The 22,996-nt window shown below is 40.4% G+C and overlaps 1 protein-coding gene across 6 annotated transcripts in view; it reads left to right on the plus strand.

Annotated features, from left to right (window-relative positions):
• Positions 1-22,996, plus strand: part of NFKB1 (nuclear factor kappa B subunit 1) — a 57,792-nt gene that overhangs the window by 26,963 nt on the left and 7,833 nt on the right. For 3 of the 6 annotated variants that reach the window (XM_064710892.1, XM_064710888.1, XM_064710887.1), the window contains exons 6-17: positions 2,479-2,627; positions 4,137-4,300; positions 5,064-5,222; positions 6,830-6,934; positions 8,775-8,866; positions 9,427-9,565; positions 12,032-12,154; positions 13,088-13,174; positions 14,051-14,248; positions 17,315-17,456; positions 20,598-20,712; positions 22,684-22,885. In XM_064710892.1, the coding sequence (XP_064566962.1) occupies positions 2,479-2,627; positions 4,137-4,300; positions 5,064-5,222; positions 6,830-6,934; positions 8,775-8,866; positions 9,427-9,565; positions 12,032-12,154; positions 13,088-13,174; positions 14,051-14,248; positions 17,315-17,456; positions 20,598-20,712; positions 22,684-22,885 (1,675 nt within the window). The remainder of the gene's footprint in view (positions 1-2,478; positions 2,628-4,136; positions 4,301-5,063; positions 5,223-6,829; positions 6,935-8,774; positions 8,867-9,426; positions 9,566-12,031; positions 12,155-13,087; positions 13,175-14,050; positions 14,249-17,314; positions 17,457-20,597; positions 20,713-22,683; positions 22,886-22,996) is intronic. The other 3 variants (XM_064710893.1, XM_064710889.1, XM_064710890.1) reach the window with 2 other exon arrangements.

Raw genomic sequence — 22,996 nt, forward strand, 5'->3', positions numbered from 1 at the left:
TTTTCTGGATCACAGCTCTGATTTTGAGCCATACAGCATCCACATGCTATCTCCCCCTCATGCTGAGTCTGTTTTTGTGTCAAAACCATAATCCCTTTTCAGCATTGTAACATACCTTCTACCTTTTCAGGCCTTTGACAGTGTTTCATAAGTGCAAACCTGGTAGTTATTTTTATACCTTAGTGTCAGAATTGATTTAAAATTATTCTGAAATTGTGGCAAGATTCAAGGACATTGAAAAGCTATTTCAGACTTAATTTATGGTACATAAGGATATCTAACCACTCTGACTATTTTCCTGGGCACCAAGTTTACCCCAAATGACTCAAAATCAAGTAGGAAAGTCTGTCTATAAGAAATAAAATTAGGAGATGTTCAGAGACATTATGTCCCCTTTGCAGCATAGGACATCAGACTGGATGACAAAAATAGTCCTTTCTTGCCTTATGACCTACATAAGGTATTACGTTTTAGGAGCCCTTTTGTTTTTCCCCTGGGAGGGAAAGACTGCAAAGATCATGCTGGGCTGAGTAACAGGGCAGATTGCAATCTGGTTACCACTGCAGTTCTGTGCTGAGCTTTCAGGGGCTGGAAAGTCCTTGTGTGCAGCAGTCCTGCCTCCAGTTTCACTGTGGTTTCTACAGCTGATGGAGGATTGTCTTGAACTTTTCTGATGTGACACCAGAGCATTGATGTTATTCATAGTGAATATAGCACTGCAGATGTGCTGGGAGCTTTGTAGTAGGAAAAGACTTATTGAGTGAGGAGTAAAATGAAAAGAATTCTTTTAAAGCTACCTTTTTGAAAAGTTAATTGTAGCAGTGGTGGTGACATACTGTAACACCAAATGCAGTCATTTTTATTTTCAGATGACTTTGTGAAAGGTACATAAATATTTTCTCCCTGCTGGTAAATGACAGAAATAGTCCAGCAGTGATTATTCTGCATCTCTGTACTGTTTCAGTCCAGATTTCAATGTGGAAACAGGAGGGAAGCATCAGCCCTCTGTCTTGTATTTTAGAAACTGCCACTTGTAAAATGCACATTTTACTGCAGCATTACACAGTTAACTAGCAGGAGTGGGTAATGAGAGGGCTTTTGCACACCTGCTCCTCCTGGAACAACTTTTTCATAGTTGGGATTTTTTTTTGCTTTCAGCAGTGAATAGGAAGGCAGGGAGGGCACGCACTGTACATATGCAAAGTGTTTCAGCTGTGATGGAATGGGTTCAAGAGAGGGGTTAACTGGAGTGAAGGAAGCTAGCAGGACTCAGTAATGTGGTGAAATCGAGGCAATCCCTCGCTATCAGCATTTTATCAACAATATAACCTTAAATATTCAGTTCATCACTGATTCATCACTTTAATGTTTATCGTGATCCTTTAATGCCTTGGTTGATTAGATCTATATGCTGCTGTAATACAAAGAACTTGGCCCAAGGCAAATTAGAAGAAAAATTAGAGGAGGAGGGGGAAAAGCCCAACATTGATAAAAGGGTTAATTAAGTGAATTGGAAGGGAAGGTAATGTTTGCTTTTTAAAAAGTGGGGTAATTTTATGTTCAGCATAATTTGAAAGTGGTGCATAACCCACAACAGCCTTGGAGTATTACTGCCTTGGAGTGAAAAAGAAAATAAAGTTCTAAATAATATATGTAAAGCAAATAACTTACCAGTATGGTATGTTATTAGTAATTTTAGATGTGTTTTTGAGGCATTGTTTTTTATTAAAAGCTGTTTAAAATGTATGGTGATTAGAAACTGTGGCAAGGGGAAAAAAAAGCTTTGTAGGCTTTCCGAGTTGGGTATATGAAAAAAAGCACACAGTTTATCATAGTTCTAGTCCAGCAAAATCCTAGGTGGGAATTCATTGCATATCCTTGTGTACACTTAAGGGAGATATTTACTGGACTGAGTAATACGTGTTGATGAAGTACATGAGCTAACAAAATGCCTGTTAATATAGAATTTATACAGTGTAAAATCTACCTGAGGAGTCCAATATTGTAATGCGGCCAAAAGGTTTTCTAACAATCATAATGTTTAAAAGTAATTTTCAAAGTCTTTCTGAATTGGGCAAAACAGTGCAGGGTTTTTAGTTTAATTTTCTATATGCTTCTGAATGGATAACAATATTTATTGTGAATTCAATGTACTGATTGAAACTTAAGGAGAGCAGTGTGGACTAAATGGCCAGAATATAAAAGTGAGATTCATGTTTTAAGAAACAGATGAGTCTTTCCTTTAACTTTTTTGGTCAGTACTTCTGCCATTTGCATATCAAGTTCAATTGCAAAAGAAAGTGATGATCTGGTACAGTTAGTTTGCCATTTGTATTTCATGAAGAAATGCATACACATTTCTCCCATGTAAACTTGATTGTACTTAACTGACAGAAAATGCTCACCTGGAATCATCACTTGTTTCATTTTAAAAAAACAGTAAGCAAACCATCCCACTTTCTTCATATTTATTTACAGATCTGCAATTATGTTGGACCTGCAAAAGTAATTGTCCAGTTAGTAACTAACGGGAAATATGTCCACTTGCACGCTCACAGCCTGGTGGGTAAATTCTGTGAAGACGGAGTGTGCACGGTTCTTGCAGGACCCAAGGACATGGTGGTGGGGTAAGTCTGGGAGCTCCTCTGCAAACCTGAGCTCTGGGGGAGCATCAGGACTCTAAAAAGCAGTACAGAAATGCTCCTAAGAGGCAGCTCTGGGGAGCACTCGTCTCCATGCTCTGATCTCTGGGTTTTTTTATATCATAAAAAAGAAAATTCAATGGGGTTTTTGTTCACCTTTGCAGAATTTTCCCTAAGCAAGCTAAATTTATTTAAGTAACTAATTTTTTACTTAGAATTGTTATAGTTTTAATCTCTTGGTGTGCAGTCTAAATTTGTGTTGTAAGTCCATTCTTTAAAACACAAGGAGGTATGATCAGAGAAGAGACTAAAATTAGTGTTATCATTTTGTCACCTCTTTGATCAATATTCTACTTCTATTGAAACCTGTCAATAGAAATGTGATAGAAAGCATTAAGAAAATAGGATTAGTAAATTTGGAATTCATGCAGGACGGGTATAAACATGAAAATACTGCATAAGTCAAAATTGTAAAGTTTAAAGCAGAAAGATTATAGTGAAATTGTAGTTGGCCTGTTCTTGTTTAATTTGAAAGAATAATTGTTTATATCAGTAAATGGAGCTGAAGCTCCCAACCGTGTTTTGAGGCTTAGATCAGGTTTCATGCTGGCTGTGAGTTTTAGTTCTGTGATCTCAAGAATGTCTTTGTTGGTGAAGATCATGAAGTTTAAAAAGCTGAGAAGGTTGGGAGAGAGAGATTCTTTTAAACTGTAACTTTTGATGTCCAAGCCCAGTGCACTGACTTTACCATGCACAACAATTTAAATAGCTTTATTTCAAATGCTCCTTTTCATCTTGAAAAGTTTGGCTCATTTTCTAACCTGTCTTGTTTTTCATCAGATGTTTAGAACCAGCTTTCCTGTCCTCACTTGACCCGCATGAAAATTGAGTTATTGTCTTGTTTTCATACTTCCAAATCTAATTGATTTTTCAATATGCCAGCAGATTTTTACAAAAGCACACCTTGTATTTTGGATATTTTTATTCAAATAGATACCCAAACTATCTTGCAGAATGAGCAGAACCTTCCTTAAAACATTTTATTTGTAAAATACCGCACTGTTTTCAGCTACTTAGCTTGCTCTCCAAACCATTTTCAACAGATGGAGCATACTCTGAGCAGTCGCTCTGCTTAACAGACACACAGAATGACATATTAATGTCATTGCCAAGACACAGCAAACAAAGTGTGACTACCAGATTTTCCAACATTTTGTAAGTTGCTTTCCCAGTGGAAGTCTGAAACCTGACAGATTACTATTTATGCCATAGGAAAGTGCACCCACATGATCGCTGTCATAGAATGGTGCACATTTTACATGTTTTGTCATCTTGACTGAATTTTTCTGGATGGAAAATTCTCCCTCAAACACTAATAGGGTCTAAGTAAACCTGTAGAGTCCTTCTGCAGACTTGGGTTGTATAACTGCCTCTGGTAAGAGAAAGGCTGCCTATAAGTCTGGCCTAAAGCATTCCCCAATCAAAATTTGGCAGGTTTGCAAATCTTGGAATCCTTCATGTCACGAAGAAGAAAGTGTTTGAAACTCTGGAAACACGCATGATAGATGCTTGCAAGAAGGGATACAACCCAGGACTCCTGGTGCATCCAGAACTCAGCTATCTTCAGGCAGAAGGCTGTGAAGACAGGCAGCTAACTGGTATGTGACAATGATGGCCTGGTTTTAATTGGTGTTTTATTAAAAACAGGCTGAGCTTCTGAAAACACAGATTCCTAGCTGGAAAAAGACCTTGTGTAGGACAACAGCCAATGTCTATGTGCTTTTAAGAGGTGGTGCATTGTTGCTGTGTTTTAGGGAATCTGAAAGGAGTCTGCTGTCAATGCATGCATGAGAATGGAGAAACTTCCTTCCACAGCTGCCTGTACCAACCTCTGCACCTGTATTCCGTTGCTATTCTGTTGAATAATCTCTTAAATAGAGTAATTTTGCATTATTGTAGCAAGACATGATATCCTTAATGAACTTAGGGACCTCCTTTTGAGAGCACTATTTCATTCAGCTGCATTTCACCCATATTGCTGTAAAACCTGTGGTCTGCATTGCTTTCAGGCACTGCACAGAGGGGCCAGCTGTCTTTCCATCACTCTTAACACCAGGAATTCAGGTGTCCTTAGGGGTGGCCTCCTCCCTTTTCACAACCTTTATAAACTGAGAGCAGAAAGTAGTAATTTTCTGTCTTTTAATTATATAACTTAAGTAAGATCTGAAGCACAAACTGCCAGATGAACACAGTACAATTTGAATAGCTGCTCTACTCTGCTTAGAAAGGGAAAACCCAATGGATGCTAAACGTAAAGGAAGACATTTCCTCCCTATCCATGCCTTTGGAGGTTTGTTTCTTCTCTCTGTTTTGTTAAGGGTGCCCTACCCTTTGTGTTAATTCCTCTGTCTGTAATTCCAGAACGGGAGAGGGAAATCATCCGCCAGGCAGCCATCCAGCAGACCAAGGAGATGGATCTCAGCGTGGTGCGGCTCATGTTCACGGCCTTCCTTCCCGACAGCAACGGCAGCTTCACGCGCAAGCTGGATCCCGTCATATCCGACGCAATATATGACAGCAGTAAGTGTATTTGGCTTTAATCACTTCTTTAATCAGGGGCAGGCTCTTGTACACACAGAGATGACAGGTAGCTATTGCTGTACATAGACTCATCCAGCCCTGCCTGCCTGGTATTTGATGAAAAACAAGTAAGTACCCATGGATAATTAGCCCCATGTCTGTCAATGTACATACAGTGTCATGCTGGTTTTAATAGATGGTGATGCAAGCTATAGAGGAAGATTTTATTTTGCTGTTCGCATGTTTAATCCTGCCACTTTTATTATGAGGATTTTGTAAGTTCTTGTTATATCCATAAGAAGGGCTTGAATTCTGCAGAGTTTTTTTTCAGTTGCTTTCTGTGACAAAGCGTTATTACACAAGATGTGAGGAAAAAAATTACTTTGCTTCTATCTTTGTTGAGAATTTGACCTTTCAGTTTTGCAGACCATCTGCTTGTCCATATTTTAAAAGGTAGTGCAACCATTTCCTTTAGATCTGTCAGTATTTTTAAAACATTCCTTTATTTGTCTTTTTTCTAAGAGAATTTTTTCACTTCATGTTTTCCCCTATGCTGTTAAATTATAGTGACTCATCTTAATTGAACCCTTTCTGCTGCCTGAATTTTCCTTCCTGAGGCTGTGGCATCCCATGTTCTTGATAGTAATTCTGTAATGACTCAGGAAAAGTACCTTTTTTTTCCTTTGTGCATCAGTCATATCTATATTATTGCTTTTTAAGGACAAAGTCTAGATCAAAGTGTACTAAATGCAACTCTTCTGCTATAGTCTGTGCCTTGCTGTTAATTGGGCAATGTAGGTCAAAAATCTTGTCCTAAACTAAGGAGACAAACAAAGGTGACATTTTGTATGCATGTTTCTGCTATTGTAAGTTGCCACACAGATGTCAGTTACTAGTTTCTGATCTCCCAAGGTGAATTCTTGATTGCTAATTTCAGAAGATCTTTCTTGGGTTTTATTTGGGGTTTTTTTTTTTGGATACTTCATTGGCACCATTCAAGTCTTCACAGAACAGACAGAACCTGTGGTAGCATAACTTGCCTGTCACAACTGCTTTCATTATCAGATGATATTTCTGTATTGAGGACCAATAGTTGTCTGTAGATGCCTCTACTAGGATCTGGGGAGGTGGGCTTTTTTATTGCTGTCCAGTACACTGGCCAAAAACTGGCATGCTTTCGAGTAAGCCACAGTGTCAAGCAAAGCACTGCAGATAGCAAGAAGCAGCTCTCAGGAGTGTCACTCTGTCAGAAAGCAGGGAGGAAAAAGTTGCATTCTCTTGAACGGCCCTGCTGTCAGAAAATGAGTACTACTGCAGGGTGCTGGATGCAGGTCACTGCTGGGTTACCTTGCTAGTGCAGTAATTGTGCTGCAGTGGCTGGGATCTTATTTTGTAGTTCATAGTTCAGTCAAAGCCTAGGAGATACGAGATTGTCTTTCATATGGAAAGCCCTTGATTTATTCATATTTTAAAAAACACAGATTCAGGTAGGTTGTATTGGAAGCTTGTTTTTCTATTGCATTCTGTGTGTTGTGCTTGGTTGTGTTTTTTGAAGTCTAAATCTGTAACAAAAGTAAGCAGGTTTTTTTCATCTTCCCTTTCAATAGAAGCTCCCAATGCCTCCAACCTAAAAATTGTAAGAATGGACAGAACAGCAGGGTGTGTGACAGGAGGGGAAGAGATTTACCTGCTCTGTGACAAGGTTCAGAAAGGTAAGAGTCATGAGTATTGTGAGGCACGCCAGGGTGTTCATCTGGAGTACACTAAAGCCTCCTGTGCTCTCTTTAGTGTTGTCCCATTCCAATAGTGCAGCAGGATTTGTAAGCACTCAGCCTTTCTGGAAGTCAATGCAGCAGTCCAGAGATTTAATAAATCAAAAAAGTCTATTGCAAAGCAAATTCAGTTTTTCTTGATGATCATCTTTGTTCTTCTCAAGTTTCTGCCCTTGCATATGTTCTGGAATTTTGAGGGGTGGTGGGTGCTGGGTGATGTTTGACTCCATTAACTCACACCTGCTCTGAATTATTCTAAAGGTCCTGATTTATTATTAAGTTCCTGATTGTTAAGAGTAAGTATGAGTATTCTCATGGATGGGAGCTGAATGTGTTCAGTACTGCTACTAATAACTTCATTTTTATGTATACACTTATGGTAGAGGTTACTCCGTGTAAACAGATACTTCTGACAGGTTCATTTTCAGTCTCTGCTCATGTGAGACTGTGAGAATGCAGCAGTGTGGATTAGGACACTTTGGTTTTTATTGGAGGATAATGGTTAAATGTGGTTTGTTATATTTGGGCTAAGTAAAAAAGAAAAAATATGGGAGTGAGGGAGATCCTTTGTATTTTTCAGCTAGAAGTAGTACTTGGGACACCCTGGTGTAGATTACATGGTAGAGTGGGTGCCCTGTTCTCATCTACTTGGAAACAGTCCCTGCTCATGTTGATAAAACCACTGTGACATTTTGCATTGGTGCAAGCTGTCGTTTTCCATCTCTCTCTCTTCTAAATGCCCTTCTACCATTTAGGGAAGAGGGAAAGCTTTGGGGGCTTTTAGGGACTTTGAAAGAACTATTTTCCTTTAATAGTGCATCTACCCTCTGCCATCAGGAGGACTGAGATAAAACGCAACTCTTACGCACAAAATAAATAAATAAATATCTGACTCAGTGGAAGCCCTGAGGTGGGGTTTCCCCTCAGCCAGGCTGGGGTTTCCCCTGACCTCACTGCCTGCAGAAACCTCCTGCCTGAAGGAACTTGAGCATGCAGGACAGCAGGACTGGAAGTGGTGCTTCACAGTCTTGAGACTAGCAGGTGGGGCACCTGCAGGGGAAGCAGTCTGTCTGCTGCAGAAGCCTGTCCTGCATCAGGCACCCTAAGAGACAATAGGCTTTTTCTAGCTTTTTCTCGTGGGAGTGCTGTGGAAGGAATTTACTGGTGAGATGCTTTTCCTAAAAACATAAATAAATAAATAGAAAGAGAATGAAAGAAGAGTTGTTCAGAGGAGCAGAAGCCAAAAGCCATGTTTCTGGCCTGTGCTGTTGGAGGGTGAAGGATCCCTGCTGCCACGCTGCTGGCTCACACCTCCCCAGTCTCTGAGCTGCAGCTCCACCGTGGCACTCTGCCAGCAGCAAGCGGAACTTGAACTGTGGCACTTCAGGTTTTGCTGCAGTTTTTTGAACTGAAACTGTTGGAGGAGAGAGGGTGGTTTCTACATTTCATGCTTCAAGTTCTCCCCTCCTTACATGTTTGTTCCAAATAAGGCTCCTCTGGAATGTTTTATAACCCTAGAATAGGAAGATGATGTGAACCTAGTTCTCTTTTTACAGCTCAGTAAATAGCAACTAGAGTGAAGTCATTAGGATTAGGCTGATGTAAATTTGATGTAAAAAATGTTTTTTCTGCTGTTTTCATAAAACAGATAAAGATAATTGATGTATTGTGTAGTATTTTCATCCAAGAAGTAACCACATTGATACTTATCTGAAATAACCATAGCCAAAGGTTAAACAAATGCACAAACATCCCAGAGTGTTACTTTCATTCTCTGCAGATGATATTCAGATACGTTTCTATGAAGAGGATGAGAATGGTGGTATGTGGGAAGGCTTTGGAGATTTCTCTCCTACAGATGTACATAGACAGGTAAGTAACAGAGCATTTGTCCTTTGTTAATGATTCTCCCCCCTCTGTAAGCTAGGATTATATTATAGTTTGTAAATTATGTAAAAGCATCTGTATCCCATACTGACCTCCTCTTTGAGTCATTGCTTTCTAACAAAAAGACATCTGTTAGATGACTGAGACTACAATGCAAGGATATTAGGAGAAAGGCCCATTGCTTTAACATGCACCCCCTGTAAAATGGGATAGGACATATAAACAGCTCTGAGAGCTCCTTTGAACACACTGAGAAAGCCATAGAAGAGATGCTAAAGGATGAGGGGACAAACAGTTCAGTACTGACATATGGGATGTGTTAGCACTTAGCATGGCAGTTCTGTCTTTCCCAAAAGGCTTTAGGAGTCAATCTCAGAAGTGAAACTGAAAGCTAAAATGGAAGTTTATTGTTGTAACAGCCCTTTGCTCTGAGCTTTTGCCTCCTGAGCCCTAAACCAATGCCTTCAAAATAGTGCAAATGCAAAAGCCAAGTTGTCAAAAGCCATGCTGTGTGACAGATATGCTTGTCTTTGTTTCCTTCACAGTTTGCTATTGTGTTCAAAACACCCAAATACCGAGATGTCAATATCACAAAGCCAGCATCTGTATTTGTACAACTGCGTAGGAAATCTGATCTAGAAACAAGTGAACCAAAGCCTTTTCTCTACTATCCAGAAATCAAAGGTAACTTTATTAAACCCGTTCTACAGATTGGGAACGGAAACTGTAGGGTCCCTAGGAATGCTTTTAATAAGATAGAACTGGTTGGGTGAGGAATTTTTGGTTTTAGCTGTTTTTTTAAGAAAATGTATTTGCCTCCTTGTTTTGGACAGAGTCAATATGCAGTGTGGTAGGTTTATAATGTGTTTTGTAGGTGGTGGTGCAGGACTGGTAGGCAGTAAATCCGTGCATATTTTCCGAGTGAGGCTTGTTCCTTGCAGGTTCCCTATATGCACTTATGCCTGTCCATACAGTAGATGGCACTCTTCCTCTGAGTTTCTGCCAAATAATACCTGAAGAGATTTTACTGTCAGTACTCTCAGATGAAACCTGAAACCACAACCTGTTTGGTGCCTGGTAGAAAAGGCACATATTTTGCAGTTCTCACCCTTTACCATCATGCCAATGTCACTGATGTTTCTGTATTGTCCAATTGCCTGTACTAGTTTAGTAAGCCCAAGACATTTCTTGTGCAAGCAGGGAAAATGCTGTTTCAATCTCTTGTTTAAAATTTTAGTTGCTTAGAAGAAGTAGAAGAATTGGTATTGGATCTGCTTCCTAAATTAGTAGTGAAAAGAAGTTTAATCAGTAGATCTGTGCCCTTTGAAGTCTGCATTTCAAATGTTTGATGGGAATGACATTGGCAGTCAAGCTTTTAAATACCAATAATGTTGATGATATGGAAATGCCCTGAGGCCTAAGTCATAATTGGTGTTTCATTGTATTAAGATTATCTTTCTGCTTAGGAGTTTACCTGCCTGCAGGTTACACTACTGAATTCTAACCTTGAATGTTTTCTGTGCCTAAAGTAGAGTTGTGTTGAAATAAATTCCCTGTCAGAGTGTCTAAAATAAATGTGCATTAGTGGTGAGAGACTCAGGACAGCTGAGGAGGGCGTAGTGGTGGTCCAAGCGAGTCTACTTCATAACTCGCACAATAAAGTAGCACAAAGCATGAATTCACAGAAGCTTCCAGAGTTGCCAGAGGATTTCTTCTTGGTAATGATTTCAGGAACCTCTTGCACAAGTGTTAAGGGAAGTGAAGTGTTCAACTGCAGAGCAAAATTGCTAGATTTGAAGCAAACCTCTTTTATGTGCCTCTTAATTGAGTAAAATTAATTCAACATGATGTGCATTTTCAGATCCCCTATACAACCTCATCAAGAAATTACCATTTAGGAACCATTTATATAACCCTTGTTGCAAATGTTCCCACAAACTTAGACCCATGTATGTGGATTTTTTTGTGTTTCTCTGACTAGATTGCTCTCTAGGGTTTTCTCTTCCCGTCAGTGTGAGTATGCCTGATGTGTGCATGCATACATACTTACACATCATGTGTACCTGGAAACAATGCACGTGGCTTTGTCAGTGTACTGGCTCATGTATTCAGCTGTCTCATCTGATGCACTGACTGATGTCATGCATTTCATGCCATAACTGTGCATGAAATTTCTTTTTGTCATATGGCTGTTGAAAACTACTAGATGGTTTAATGAGCAAATGATATTTTGTTCTTTTCTCAACATTTCTACTGGATTTTAACCCATGTAATGTTTATATCCCTATTTTTGTAGATCTTGTCATGACATTTTCACTTTCCCCAGTCACTGGGATAGTCCTTTTAAACTCTGTGGTTTGTTTTCCAGAGGTACTAAGTCTTATTTTGTACTTACACTATAAAATAAGTTTAGGCTTTTCTTTTCTCCTGCTACTCAGCATGGTTTGACAGTAATATCTCCCTGCCTGAAAATAAGTTGTCTTTGTTCTAGTGGCTGTTACGGTATTTTAAGTAAATCATTTCAAGCAAGCAGAGTTTTCACCATTTCTTGCCATCCCTTAAACAAAAGTTGAAAAGGCACTGCAGGTACTCTGCACTGTTGAAACTCAAAAGTGCCTTGTGATCCCCTGATAAGGCTCCATTTCTGAAGCAGATTTGCTTGGAAGAAGAGCCTGTGCTTGTATTCCCCAAAGGCAAATTTTCTTCAACAAATTTGGTGTTTGGAGCACTTGCTGATTCATGACTTGGCTTAGACACTGAAGAATTTTGGGGCCACTGATCTCCAGGGCTCTCAGTACATGAGACACTTTTGAGGGAAGCTCTGAGCCCCTCAAGACATCCCCATTTGTGTCCCCCGAGTCTGAGCACAAGGCAGTGACGTGGCTGAAGAGACCAAGCCAGGCCCAAGCTGTGCTGCTGGTCTGACTGTGGACTTGGCACTGGCTTGTTCTCAGAAGAATTCTCTCTGCTCCAGTATGTACAAAGATTTTCTGCTATTTGGAGCTTGAGGAAGGTTGACTCTTCTGCCACACTCTGCGTTGTCCTTAGTCCTAGTAACTGTAGTGATGCTTTCTGTATGCACACCCTGTGTGTGCTGTGCCTGCCACCAGCAGGACTGACTCCCTGTTCTCTCTGTTCCTTCCATCCCAGATAAAGAAGAAGTGCAAAGGAAACGGCAGAAGCTCATGCCCAACTTCTCCGATGGCTATGGTGGGGGCAGTGGCACTGGAGGTGGTGGCATGTATGGAGGGGCAGGTGGTGGTGCTGGCTCTGGTAAGGGAGCAGTTTTGGGCAAAGAGGGAAAAGGGCTCTACTTTGAGAGCAGGACAGATGTTTATGCTGATTTTTAAGATGTAAAGAGGATTTTGTCTCCTAGGCATATTAGACCTGACTCTGTTGCCTTTATTGTGTTTACTGTTACTCAATTCAGTCAAGCATCTCCTTATTCTAAACACTTCATCATGCTGTTTGCCTTCCCACTTTGGGAGCTTTGTTGTGTCCTAGAGCCTTGGAGGTGCTGAAATTCATGAGACAGCTCAGTTCAATATTATTGTGGGTGTCTAAACAGGTTTTGAACTGTTTCTTGGACCTCAATTGGAATTTGGCACATTAACTCAGTGCAAAAAACTGTTAAAAAATTGGAGATGCTCTTTAGTAAATTTTCTACTGTGCTCTATCTGTTGAAGTCAGAGTATATCTAATATGCAGGATCGTGAGAGCATTGCTTTAGTTCTTGCAGCTGAGCATTAAAAACCTATAGGTCAGCAAATGTCACCTGAACCACAACCCTTTTTTTAGAGCAAGGAATAGAGCAGCAGTTTTCAAATTGCTACATGTGTTGCTGGCAGCACATGTGTAGCATAACACCAGAATACAAATGTGTTGTAATCACAAAGATTAAAAAGCACAGAGGCAGCTTGTGATGTCTCAGTTGCGTTTCAGAGGAGAGACATAGCGATACTACATTTGTCTGGTGTTGTGGTTGTTGGGGTAGACAGTGTCACTAGCCAACCACATAGAATTTCTTTGGATTTTTGAAGGGGTAGGGGAAGCTCATCTTTAGCCTGGAAAATTAATTGGATGGAATAAAGCAGAAGGTACAAAGAAAACAAAAATTCAGTTCTTTAGGTTCATTGTTCTTTTTGATGGATGTAATCATTTTTAGGATGTAATTCTATTGATTCTTAATCTTTCTCCATTCTCTAGGGTTCAGTTTTCCTTCATATGGATACTCTGCTTTTGGAGGGATGCATTTCCCTGGCGCAACAAAGTCCAGTGCTGGCATGAAACATGGTAACAGCATAAATGTCTTTTTTCCAACAGTCGAATTGAGTTTGACCTGTATTTTTTTCTACAGTATAATCCAAAGTGTCAGGCAGGTCTAGCAAAGTGTGCTGGAGAGGGCCTCTTCTCAAACCTCTGACAGCAGAGGGGTTTGTGTAGCTTATACTGCCCTGCTTCTCTTTTTTCCTCTCCAAGTGTAGTTTCTTTTTAGTCTGCAGTCCTGAGAAGCAGTGACCCAAACCCCTCCACGTGCTTCTGTATTCGGTGTATTGTTTCAAGCAGCAGCCCTCTTGCTTTCTTGAATGTGCTGATTACAAATGACCCAAGGACTAGACCACAGAAAATGTATCTTCCTGTGTTGCCACAGTCTGGTACTACCCTGTAGCCCAGAGAAATCAATAGAAAAGATTAAGTTAATAATAAGGATACTCTTGGCTCCCTAAAATAGGAAGGTAATTTCAGATGTACGTGTTGATTACTCTGTAGATACTTCCAGAGTCTCGGGTATGAATTTGCTGTTAGAAAGAAAAAATATGTCTGAATAATTCCACTGGATTTTGTGTGAGCACTTCAGTACTCACAATCTTGTACCATGAAAAGAGAGGTAAATCTGTTGTAATATATAAAAGTTTATTTCTAAAGTAGAGGCTGTCAAAGACCTACCATCACTTTAGGGCAGTCACATCACTGTGTCTGTCCTTGTGTGTTGGCATCTGGAATATCATTATTCATGAGTTTAGTGATAAGTTTTAGATTGAAGTAAAGTGAAGATTGAAGTAAATTTTTGTATTCATTTTTCAGGGTTTGGTTTTGTCTAGTTGAGTTTTATCATTTGTATTAAAAAAAGCAATGGTACTGAAAATTAATTATTCTACTTTTTATTAGAAGGTCTATCAAATTGCACAGCTGAACAAGACAGAAAGAGCTGTGATAAACAAAATGACCAATGGGGCATGAAATGTGATGTGAAGATGGAAGCTGTGGAGAGCAGTGAGTGCAGAACATCTGCTGTTCATGAGAAAAAGGAGGATTCTGTTTTTTCCTGTAAGACTGAAGTGAGCGAAGCAGATTGCAGGTGGCAGGGTAAGTGAGCAAATAAATCTGTTTAGAGTAAATCAAACTGCAGTACTGCAAAGCAAGCATTAAAGGTTTGGAAACTCCAAAAATGTCTGTTCTCAGAACATGAAAATTCCCCAAGATCTAAGGTCTATCCCTATACCTAGTTCTGTAGATAACCTTCCACCTTTCTGCTGCCACTGGACACTTGAGTTTCTGCTTGTCATGCAAGATGAGACAGCTTTGCCTGCTGGACATGTTAACACTGCCTTTGAATAAACTTGTGTGAGCAAGGAAGCTGCAAGCAGTGAAGGCACAGGGAATGTAACTCAGCAGTTGATATTTGGCTTTTGATATTTGAGAGACTTTAATGGATGAGTTAATGGATGTTAGCGACTTGCAGGTCTTCCCTGCAACACTGTTGAACTGTGTGCAAAGTAGCATTATTGGTTTGAATTTAAAATGTAAAGGTACCTGTTTACATTTGGCAAGTACACAGTGAAATAACTGCAGTAGCAAAGTGTTATACATCAAAGTAATGCCTAAAAATTTTTGCTTTTTATGTATTTTTCATATATTTGTAGCTTTGTAGACCATTAATATGTGGTTTTACAGTTCCTGGTATTTTTCCTACCCTTTCTCTTAGATTTTAGAGGAATAAGCTAACCTTCTAACACACTTCTGAAATACTGTTTAGTCTTATTTTCGAGTAGAGGGCCTACAGAAAGAACATTTTGTTTTCTAATCAGAATCTTAGAAGACATAAAAGAAGTGGGGCAAAGAAGCCCTGGACCAACTCCACTGGTGCAGTACCTGGGGGAAAAACTTCCTAACCAACTGCTCTCCTAATTGGACGATGTTTGTTAGATAGGATAATTTGTTAAACTTACAAAAACTGTAGAAATCTGTTCCTGGGTGTGCCCATAGCCCATAACTATGGACACACCTGGAAGCTTCTAATAAAGAACTGCTTTTTTATCTTACCATTTTAATACTGTTGTAAGGGGTTTTGTCTTTTTATTTCAGGCAACAAAACAAAAGGAGGAGGAAGGGAAGGGTAGTCATCAGAACTGGTTTAGCAGCAGAGTTCTAAAATATATAAAGACTGCATATCACCCTTTCCCAGACAGCAAGATGTGCATTTCCTGGATTGCTTTGGGTTTTTTTTTTTTTGAACAGTTGATGGACATTTTTTGAAGGATTTGAGTAATTATGCTTAGCATCAAAAAAAAAATAGTAGTTGGACTAGAGAGACATGGTATTGGTAAGAATTGAGCACAAAGGAATTTCTTGGTTCTGGTTTTTACCAAGTGCAACACGATCTAGACCACTTTTGTTATTCCCTGGATCAGGGAGGGAGCACATTACCTTGTGTGTGTCAGCCCTGTCTGACACTTGCTATTAACAGCACCAGAAACTTGTGCCTTGAGAATCCAAAGTGGCACAGGAGATGGGCTGTAGTTGTAAACACCTCCAAGGTGGAGCTTCTTGTGGTCTGAGAACAGATGGTGCTGAAGCATCCTGCTGTTTGTAGTTTTGGTTGTGATAAATCCCGTGACTGGTTCAGAGAACAAAATCTTGTGCTGATAAGAAGTAGCAGCAATGTACATTTAGCTGTCATGAGGGAGCTGAATTGTTTACTTGTTTTCCAAACAATTGAGATTGTAGGCAGGAAGCTGACCTTTTTTTTTAATCCATTGTAATGGAATGAAAGGAGGCAATTTCTAGCTCCAGATTATACAAAGAATTGGTGCAGAAGAACAGGCTCCATAAAATAGCTACTGCAGGCTAGATCATTTGGTTATTAGACTAAAAGATACATATAATATTTTGAAGGCTATCTTTCCTGTGTATTTAATATGGAAAACCAGGAAATTTGAACATGCAGTTCTTTGATCTTTGAAAATACGTATAATGAGAAAAGACTGAACTGCTTAACACCCTTTAACCTGAATATGTATCCTGAATATAATATATTTAGTGTTAAGAAGTAAATAGCAAATATAAATCCATCAGCCCAGGCATATAGTGCAGCAGCCACAGGGATGTACTGGCCAGAACAAAAAGCTCCATGGATAGCTGAGTAAGTCTGTGCCTTACAGCAGTGATGTGCTCCTGTTCATCAGGGACACGCTTCTGACCTGGTTAAATGCCTGGTTTTGTGTAGCTGGAAATCCTGGCTATTGTCTCCCCATGTGTGCTTTAAATGACACAGTCTGTTGTACTTGTTTGCACTTTGTAATTCCCAGCCTTACAAGGTTTTATGGAAACATGAAACTGTTTAAAATACCGGCTGGTTTCAGATGATACTGTCTCTCAGAATGACGCTGTAGTTTCAGAGCTCATCTGTTTCATTTTCACTAGTTTCTTGCTGATACAGAACCACAGAAGTATTGACAGAGCAGCTAGAGTTACTTTTATCCGCAAATGAGTTTCTTTTCTCCCATTTCTCCCTTCTGCCTCCTCACCATGACAGCTTCTGCTTTTTGAAATCTCAGTGGGCTGTCCATTTTATAATTCTAAAATCAGGAAACAAGTACTAACCATTGCAAAAAGTGAAATGTTTTAAACAGAAGAACACACTCTCTGTGTTGCTGCTGTGCAGGCTAGACTGCATGATTTGAGTTGGAGAAGGAGTGCAAAGCCCTGCATTTATTCCATGCATTTATTCAGCTTTTCTCTGAGCTTCTCTGCATTGTTTGATGGGTCACTTAGGCTTCCCGTGCCTCAGGTTCCTCAAAGAAAAATGACTCAGACCTGCAAGTTCCAGATCCAATTTCTGCTCCTTTTGTCTCATTTCACACAACTGCACATCAGTGCTGTTAATTTCAGTGCCAGTCAAATCAGAGGGAGCTTCCAGATTTGACTGTTCTCAGGGTTCCTGCTGCCTGAATGTTCAGCATGCACCTAGTTTTGCTTCCTAGGCATTTGTTCTCTCTGTCCTTACCTCTCAGAAGTAATGAGCAACCATCTCAGTGAAGCAGTGAATAATGCCTGGTGCTGTATTTCTGTGACAGCACAAGTGCCTGTCAAAAGTAGGTGGTGTTCCAAGGAAAAGAAGTGAGCTGATGAAGAGGAAACTTTGTGTTGCAGATGCCCTGTTCCTGGAGAAGGCCCTGCAGCTTGCCAGGCGCCATTGCAATGCTCTCTTCGATTACGCCGTAACCGGAGACGTGAAGATGCTGCTGGCTGCTCAGCGCCATCTCACCGCTGTCCAGGATGACAATGGGGACAAGTGAGTTGACCCCACAGCACTTGCTGGGTTGAAACCAATGGGTTTGGGGGCAGAATGGTGCAGTCAATTTGTTCTGTCCCTCGTGGGTGCCAATCACTGATGGCGCCACTTCTTTCTGCTCTTTGGGAGAGGTACAGCTGTGATTTAGACACTCTCCTTTCATTTGCAAAGAAGTCATGTACACCATAAATGTCATTGATCCAGTACCTGTCAGAAAATAATCTGATCATTGAGGGTATGTTGAGCATGCTGTGACTTTGAGTTTCTTTGCCCTTTTTTACTTAAAATCTTGACTGAGCATGAATTGCTGTGCTTGCATCATGATACACAGTGTATGGGGATCCTCAGCTTGGAGCTGAAGGAGAGGGCCCTGCTTTTTATTCCATGCAAGTCCCTAAGTCTTCATAGGATGCTTCAAGTAAGAGATGCACCAGGAGAAACAATACCTGGAGGGTCCATATTGCATTTCTCCTACTGACATCAAGTTCTTTCCAGAGGACATTATTTTGCTCTTGCTTATGTCTGTACTGTACTGTTGTCTTCCAAGGGATTGCACAGATGCTTGTGGCACTCAGCTGCTAATATTTGCAGATCAGTCTTTTAATAATGTGAACTGGAGTGGAAATCCGCTTTGTTACTTAACAGCCATGCAGGTTCTGTAGAACTCAGAGTGAAGTACTGTGAGGAACTAATGATCGGTAGTTATTTAAAACAAAATTCAGCAAAAGGGCTCTGAACAAATGCAAAGATAATCTCTTGCATAAGCAAGTGACACTATCACATCCTTACTTTTTAGCTGGCAGGCCCTGTGCAATCATCTACATGTCCTTAAATTGTAGTGTTTTCATCACTTTTAGAAGCCAGCTAAGCCTCAAGGTGTCTAGCTGGAAGGAAGATCTCAGGTGACTGAGACTTGTATCCCACTGTTAAATTACTCTGAGAAAGGTTACCACTTTCACTCCATTTTCAGTGAAAATAGGCTTCAGATTACAGAAAGAGGACTGCACAATCAGAGAGAGCTACTTTACAAGCTTTGCTTTCCAACTGGAAACCTAATGTCTGCTTTGAGATAAGCAGGAATATGAAGGAGGTGAGACCTAGCAACAAAATATACAAGTGCTATGGACAGTACAACTTCTGTGTTTAAGAAAAAAAGGGGGGGACTTAGAGGAGTATTGAGCAAGTAGGGCCTGCATTTAAATACCAAAAAGGTGCTCCTCCAATTTGGACTTGCAGGGCATTTTAACTAAGTTAAAATACTTTTTAGAATTATAATAAATAGTTGTTTTCTTGCTGAATCAAGAAATACCTGCAAGTATGTGAGGCTCAAGTTCACATTGCCTTTCTCCTGAGATGGATTTATTCTGTGAGCATAATACATATCTGTATTACTTCACAATTTTTTGATAAAGCAAAGCTTTGGTGATTGTCTTCCAGCTCTCTTGGGGGAGAAAAAAAGGGTCAAAATTTAATTAATAAATTGCCCTGGTTTGCACTTAATAATTAAAATTATATGGCAACTAGAAAGTTTTTGATTAAGCCTTTTAGAAAACTTGGCTGTCAACAATTTATGGCCTTGAGACAGAACCCAGAAATCTGTGATTAGTGTATATTTACAGTGGACACTCAGTAACACTGGCCGTGACTGTACTTATACCAGTACCATTGCTCTGTAGATATCTGATGGCTCTGCAGCAGTGCTCAAATGCATCTTTTCATGCAGGAATGTTTAAGAAATGGAACTGACCTTTTGTGGTCTAGTCAGCAGCATCACATATAATGGTAGGGTAAAATTAAAATACTTGCTGCTGAAATGAGAACAAAAGTGGAAGAACAAATGTGTTTGGAGATTTGGAAATAAAATGTCAGCATGATTCAGAGCAGGGTGAAAAGCATCTGTCAGAGCAGAGGAACAGCACTTTTCCGGTAATGGTGAGACTGTTTGTGGATCACAGGGGAGCTGAAGGAGGGAAGGTGCCGTGATACTTCCAGCAGCAGTATATAGAATCAACAAGAAATGCCCTTTAAGGATAAGTTTGGTTTGTAAATTTCTTTTCCTGTTTTAAAGGAAAAATTTAAATTTCTTTTCCTATTTTAAAAAATATCTTCTGGTTTTGACTGTTCTCTGTCTCAATTTCTGGATGACTCCTTGCCCTGAATGGCATGGAACTTCCTTTTTATTTTTCTGACAAAAGTGTAAATCTGAGACAGTTCAGGTGTTTCTGGAGTGGCATAACAGACACACCACATGTCCTGTGCTGATATTTTGTGTCAGCAGCAACTTGCTCAAAGATGAGTCTAGAAGGTGTGCCAATGAAGGGCTTGGCAGGGTATGTTCCAAAACAAAGGGCATGATTGTCAAATGAAGTCCTAAGGTGGCAAGGCAAATGGAGCTGTGTGGGCCAGGAGTCACGGATTGATAACCTGCCTTTTCCTGGTGCCGTGTAGCACGTCCAGCCCCCACTGGCGGTGAGGGACCTGCCTTTGGAGAAGAGCACAGGAAGGGCCATTGCACATTGCATTAACCCAGTAGAAGTGACTTGCTGTGCAGTCACTCGTGTCTCAAAACAGGTGCTTATTTGGCATGATGCCTCTGGCCACTGTTGCAAATCCTGTGGTTGTTAGTCACTGGGCCTGAGTCCTTAGTCATTTTTCTGTTTGAAAATAAAATAAAGAAAAACCCACAGATCTGGGGAAACCCGTAAGGGAAAATCTGCTTTGGTAGCACAGAGGCTTGTGGAAATTCTGCAGGAAGGTTTTCACAGTAAAAAGTATTTATCTGCTGCATAATTCAAAATATGAAAAAAACAGCAAACCAGCAGAGAATCTGAGGATTTCTGAAATAATTCTTTTGTGCCACACATTTTTTATATTAGCCTAGTAGTTAAGTAATGCTGAGGGCCAGCAAAAGCCATCCTGAGTTTGCTTTGGTGATCGAGGGGTTAAACAGTTACCTTCTGACCTTTTCGTTTCAGTGCTGGGATTCATTTTAGGTCTTGATATGTAGTGTTGGAATCATTATCTCTAATAGTCAAGTGTTTATATCAGAATGCATTCAGATCTACAGCAAAGCCTTGAAACTTTTGTAATAAGTTTGAAAACAGTGTAAATTTGTTAATCTGTTTTTTGTTTTTGTTTCAGTGTCCTTCATTTAGCAATTATCCACCTTCATACTGAGCTGGTGAAAAACCTCTTGGAAGTGATGCCCCGTTTGAATTACAATGACATCATTAACATGAGAAATGACCTCTATCAGGTGAGCAGTTGTGGGGGTATAAGTGTTGCTGATTGTTTAGCCAGTAAAAAAGAAATTGCACAACTTGCTATCTGTGGGAAGAGATCAGACTGATGCAAACAAGTTTGGAAACAAGGATATACTGAAAGGTTGTGGAGGAAAGAGAGCATGTTGTCACTGGTTTAGTCCATAATTCTCTTGATGGTAACAGAAGTTTCTCCATGTGCTAACTGTGGAACAGGCCAAAAAGAGTAAATTCTTCAGTTCATGGCTTCACTATTTGGCTTCTCTGTCACTAAACCAGAGGGGTGTGGATTACAGTGTGCCAGCTCTGGACTCCTCTGACCTTTCTGACACTGCTTAACTTGGGATCATGAGTCAGTTCCTGCATCATCAGTTATCTGTAGGCACGTGTGGAAGCCATAATAACCTCTGCCATTCCTACAGCCCAGATTGTATTTGTGCCCATCACGTGAGCACCAAGATTTCCCTTTCATTTCTGCAGTAACTGAGAAAAGCCCATCCTCTTGTCTTTAGCCTAGGAGGGAAACAACTGGCAGGCACAGTTCTGTCTCCTCAGCTATAGTCTGGCCTGTTTGCATTGTAATTCAAGTTCTGAAAAGAGCTATGGGAACTTGCCTGGAAAAGAATCTCTTATAAAGAGATTGTGCATGCCATTGAGCAGCACTCTGACACTTGTGTCATTTGCTTCGCTGTGAACAGTAAAGGCAGGTTTTAATTCTGTACAGGTAGTTCCAGGAGGTTTATTTTGACTTGTTTTCCTTCACATTTTTATATTCTTGTAAAGAAAGTCTGAAATGTGGAGGCTGCTGAAAGTAAGCAGAAGATTCTGAATTGAATTCTGTGCCCTGTGCTTAACAGAACAGGAAGCAAAGCTGGGCTCTACACTGGAAAGAAATCCCTGACCTCATCCCTGATAAATACAGAACCTCTGCAGCTCTCCCTACCTTCAACTTAAACTTTAAGCCATTGACAGAATAGAATGTAGGCCTGGGCTAGAATTTTCCTTCTCTGCAGATATTCTGAAAGTTGACATATACCTTACAGATGCAGTAATTAATTGCAAATGTGTTGACAGATGTATTGACAAACACAAGCTTATTGTGCAGAGCTGGAATTAGTCTTTATTTTTGAAGTCCTCTGTCAAGGTAATCTACATATGGAATCTTACTCAATTTTTAAATTATTTTAGTATTGGAATTACCATTTTTCCAGACCTCATTAGAATGCTTATTGTTTAAATACATGCATATGTATGTTCAGTGTGATGCTGCTCAGAACTGACAAGAATGCAGTATGCAACCAACCTCTGGAAGGTCCCAAAACCTCTCAGCCTGAGCATTGCTCAGGGCTGCAGGTGCACAGAAATGGGGAATGTGCAAATGGGATCAGCTAGTTCAACACACATGGCATAAATGCACAATTGTTCTGCAGTTTGACAAGTGCACAGAGCCTGCAGGATGTTCTTCTATTCTGTGCAGCCATAAGGAACTCCTATGCCCATGGCTGCAGATCTCTGATTCAGGAGCAACATGAAAGCATGGTTCATTGCTGAAGGACTTGAGTAGGGCCTGGAAAGCACGTGTGCTCCCACTGTGGCATGAACTTGGTGATGGGGCAGCCATAGCAGCAGGCTTGCAGTGTGTGGGAGGCACAGGGATGATCTCATTTCCCCGGTGCCTTGCACTGCAATGCTCAAATAGCCAGGTCAGTGCCCTGGCTTATAGAGCAGGCAGCATCTTTGTTCCTCCCGAAGTCCAGCGGCTGACATTGGCATGGCAGCTTTTATTTCCAGTACGTAGAAACCCTATTTGTAGTATTCAGTAGAAAAGAAGCTACACCACTCCAAAGCCAACTAAAATCTTGCATATGTGTACAATCCTCTCACACTAGGAGCTTTTATGGGTTTCAGAGATTTCTGTACAAGTGATATAGCTTTATCTTCTTATGGCTTGCTTCTGTCAATTGCAGACCCCCCTGCACCTGGCAGTAATCACAAAGCAGGCAAAGGTGGTGGAAGACTTGCTGAAGGCTGGAGCAGATGTCAGCCTTCTGGATCGCCATGGCAATTCTGTCTTACATTTAGCTGCTACTGAAGGAGATGACAAGATTTTGAGTCTACTCCTCAGGCATGAGAAGGTATCTCCCATGGTCAACCTCCCCAATGCTGAAGGTATGGAAAGATAATGACTTATGTTATACCCTTCCCTACTAGACTCACACACCACAATTACTACCAGCACTGTGCTGCTACATAGGTAGATACAGACCCTGAAAATAACAT

This window comes from Zonotrichia leucophrys, chromosome 4 (assembly GCF_028769735.1).
Source record: "Zonotrichia leucophrys gambelii isolate GWCS_2022_RI chromosome 4, RI_Zleu_2.0, whole genome shotgun sequence".
Lineage (NCBI taxonomy): Eukaryota > Metazoa > Chordata > Aves > Passeriformes > Passerellidae > Zonotrichia > Zonotrichia leucophrys.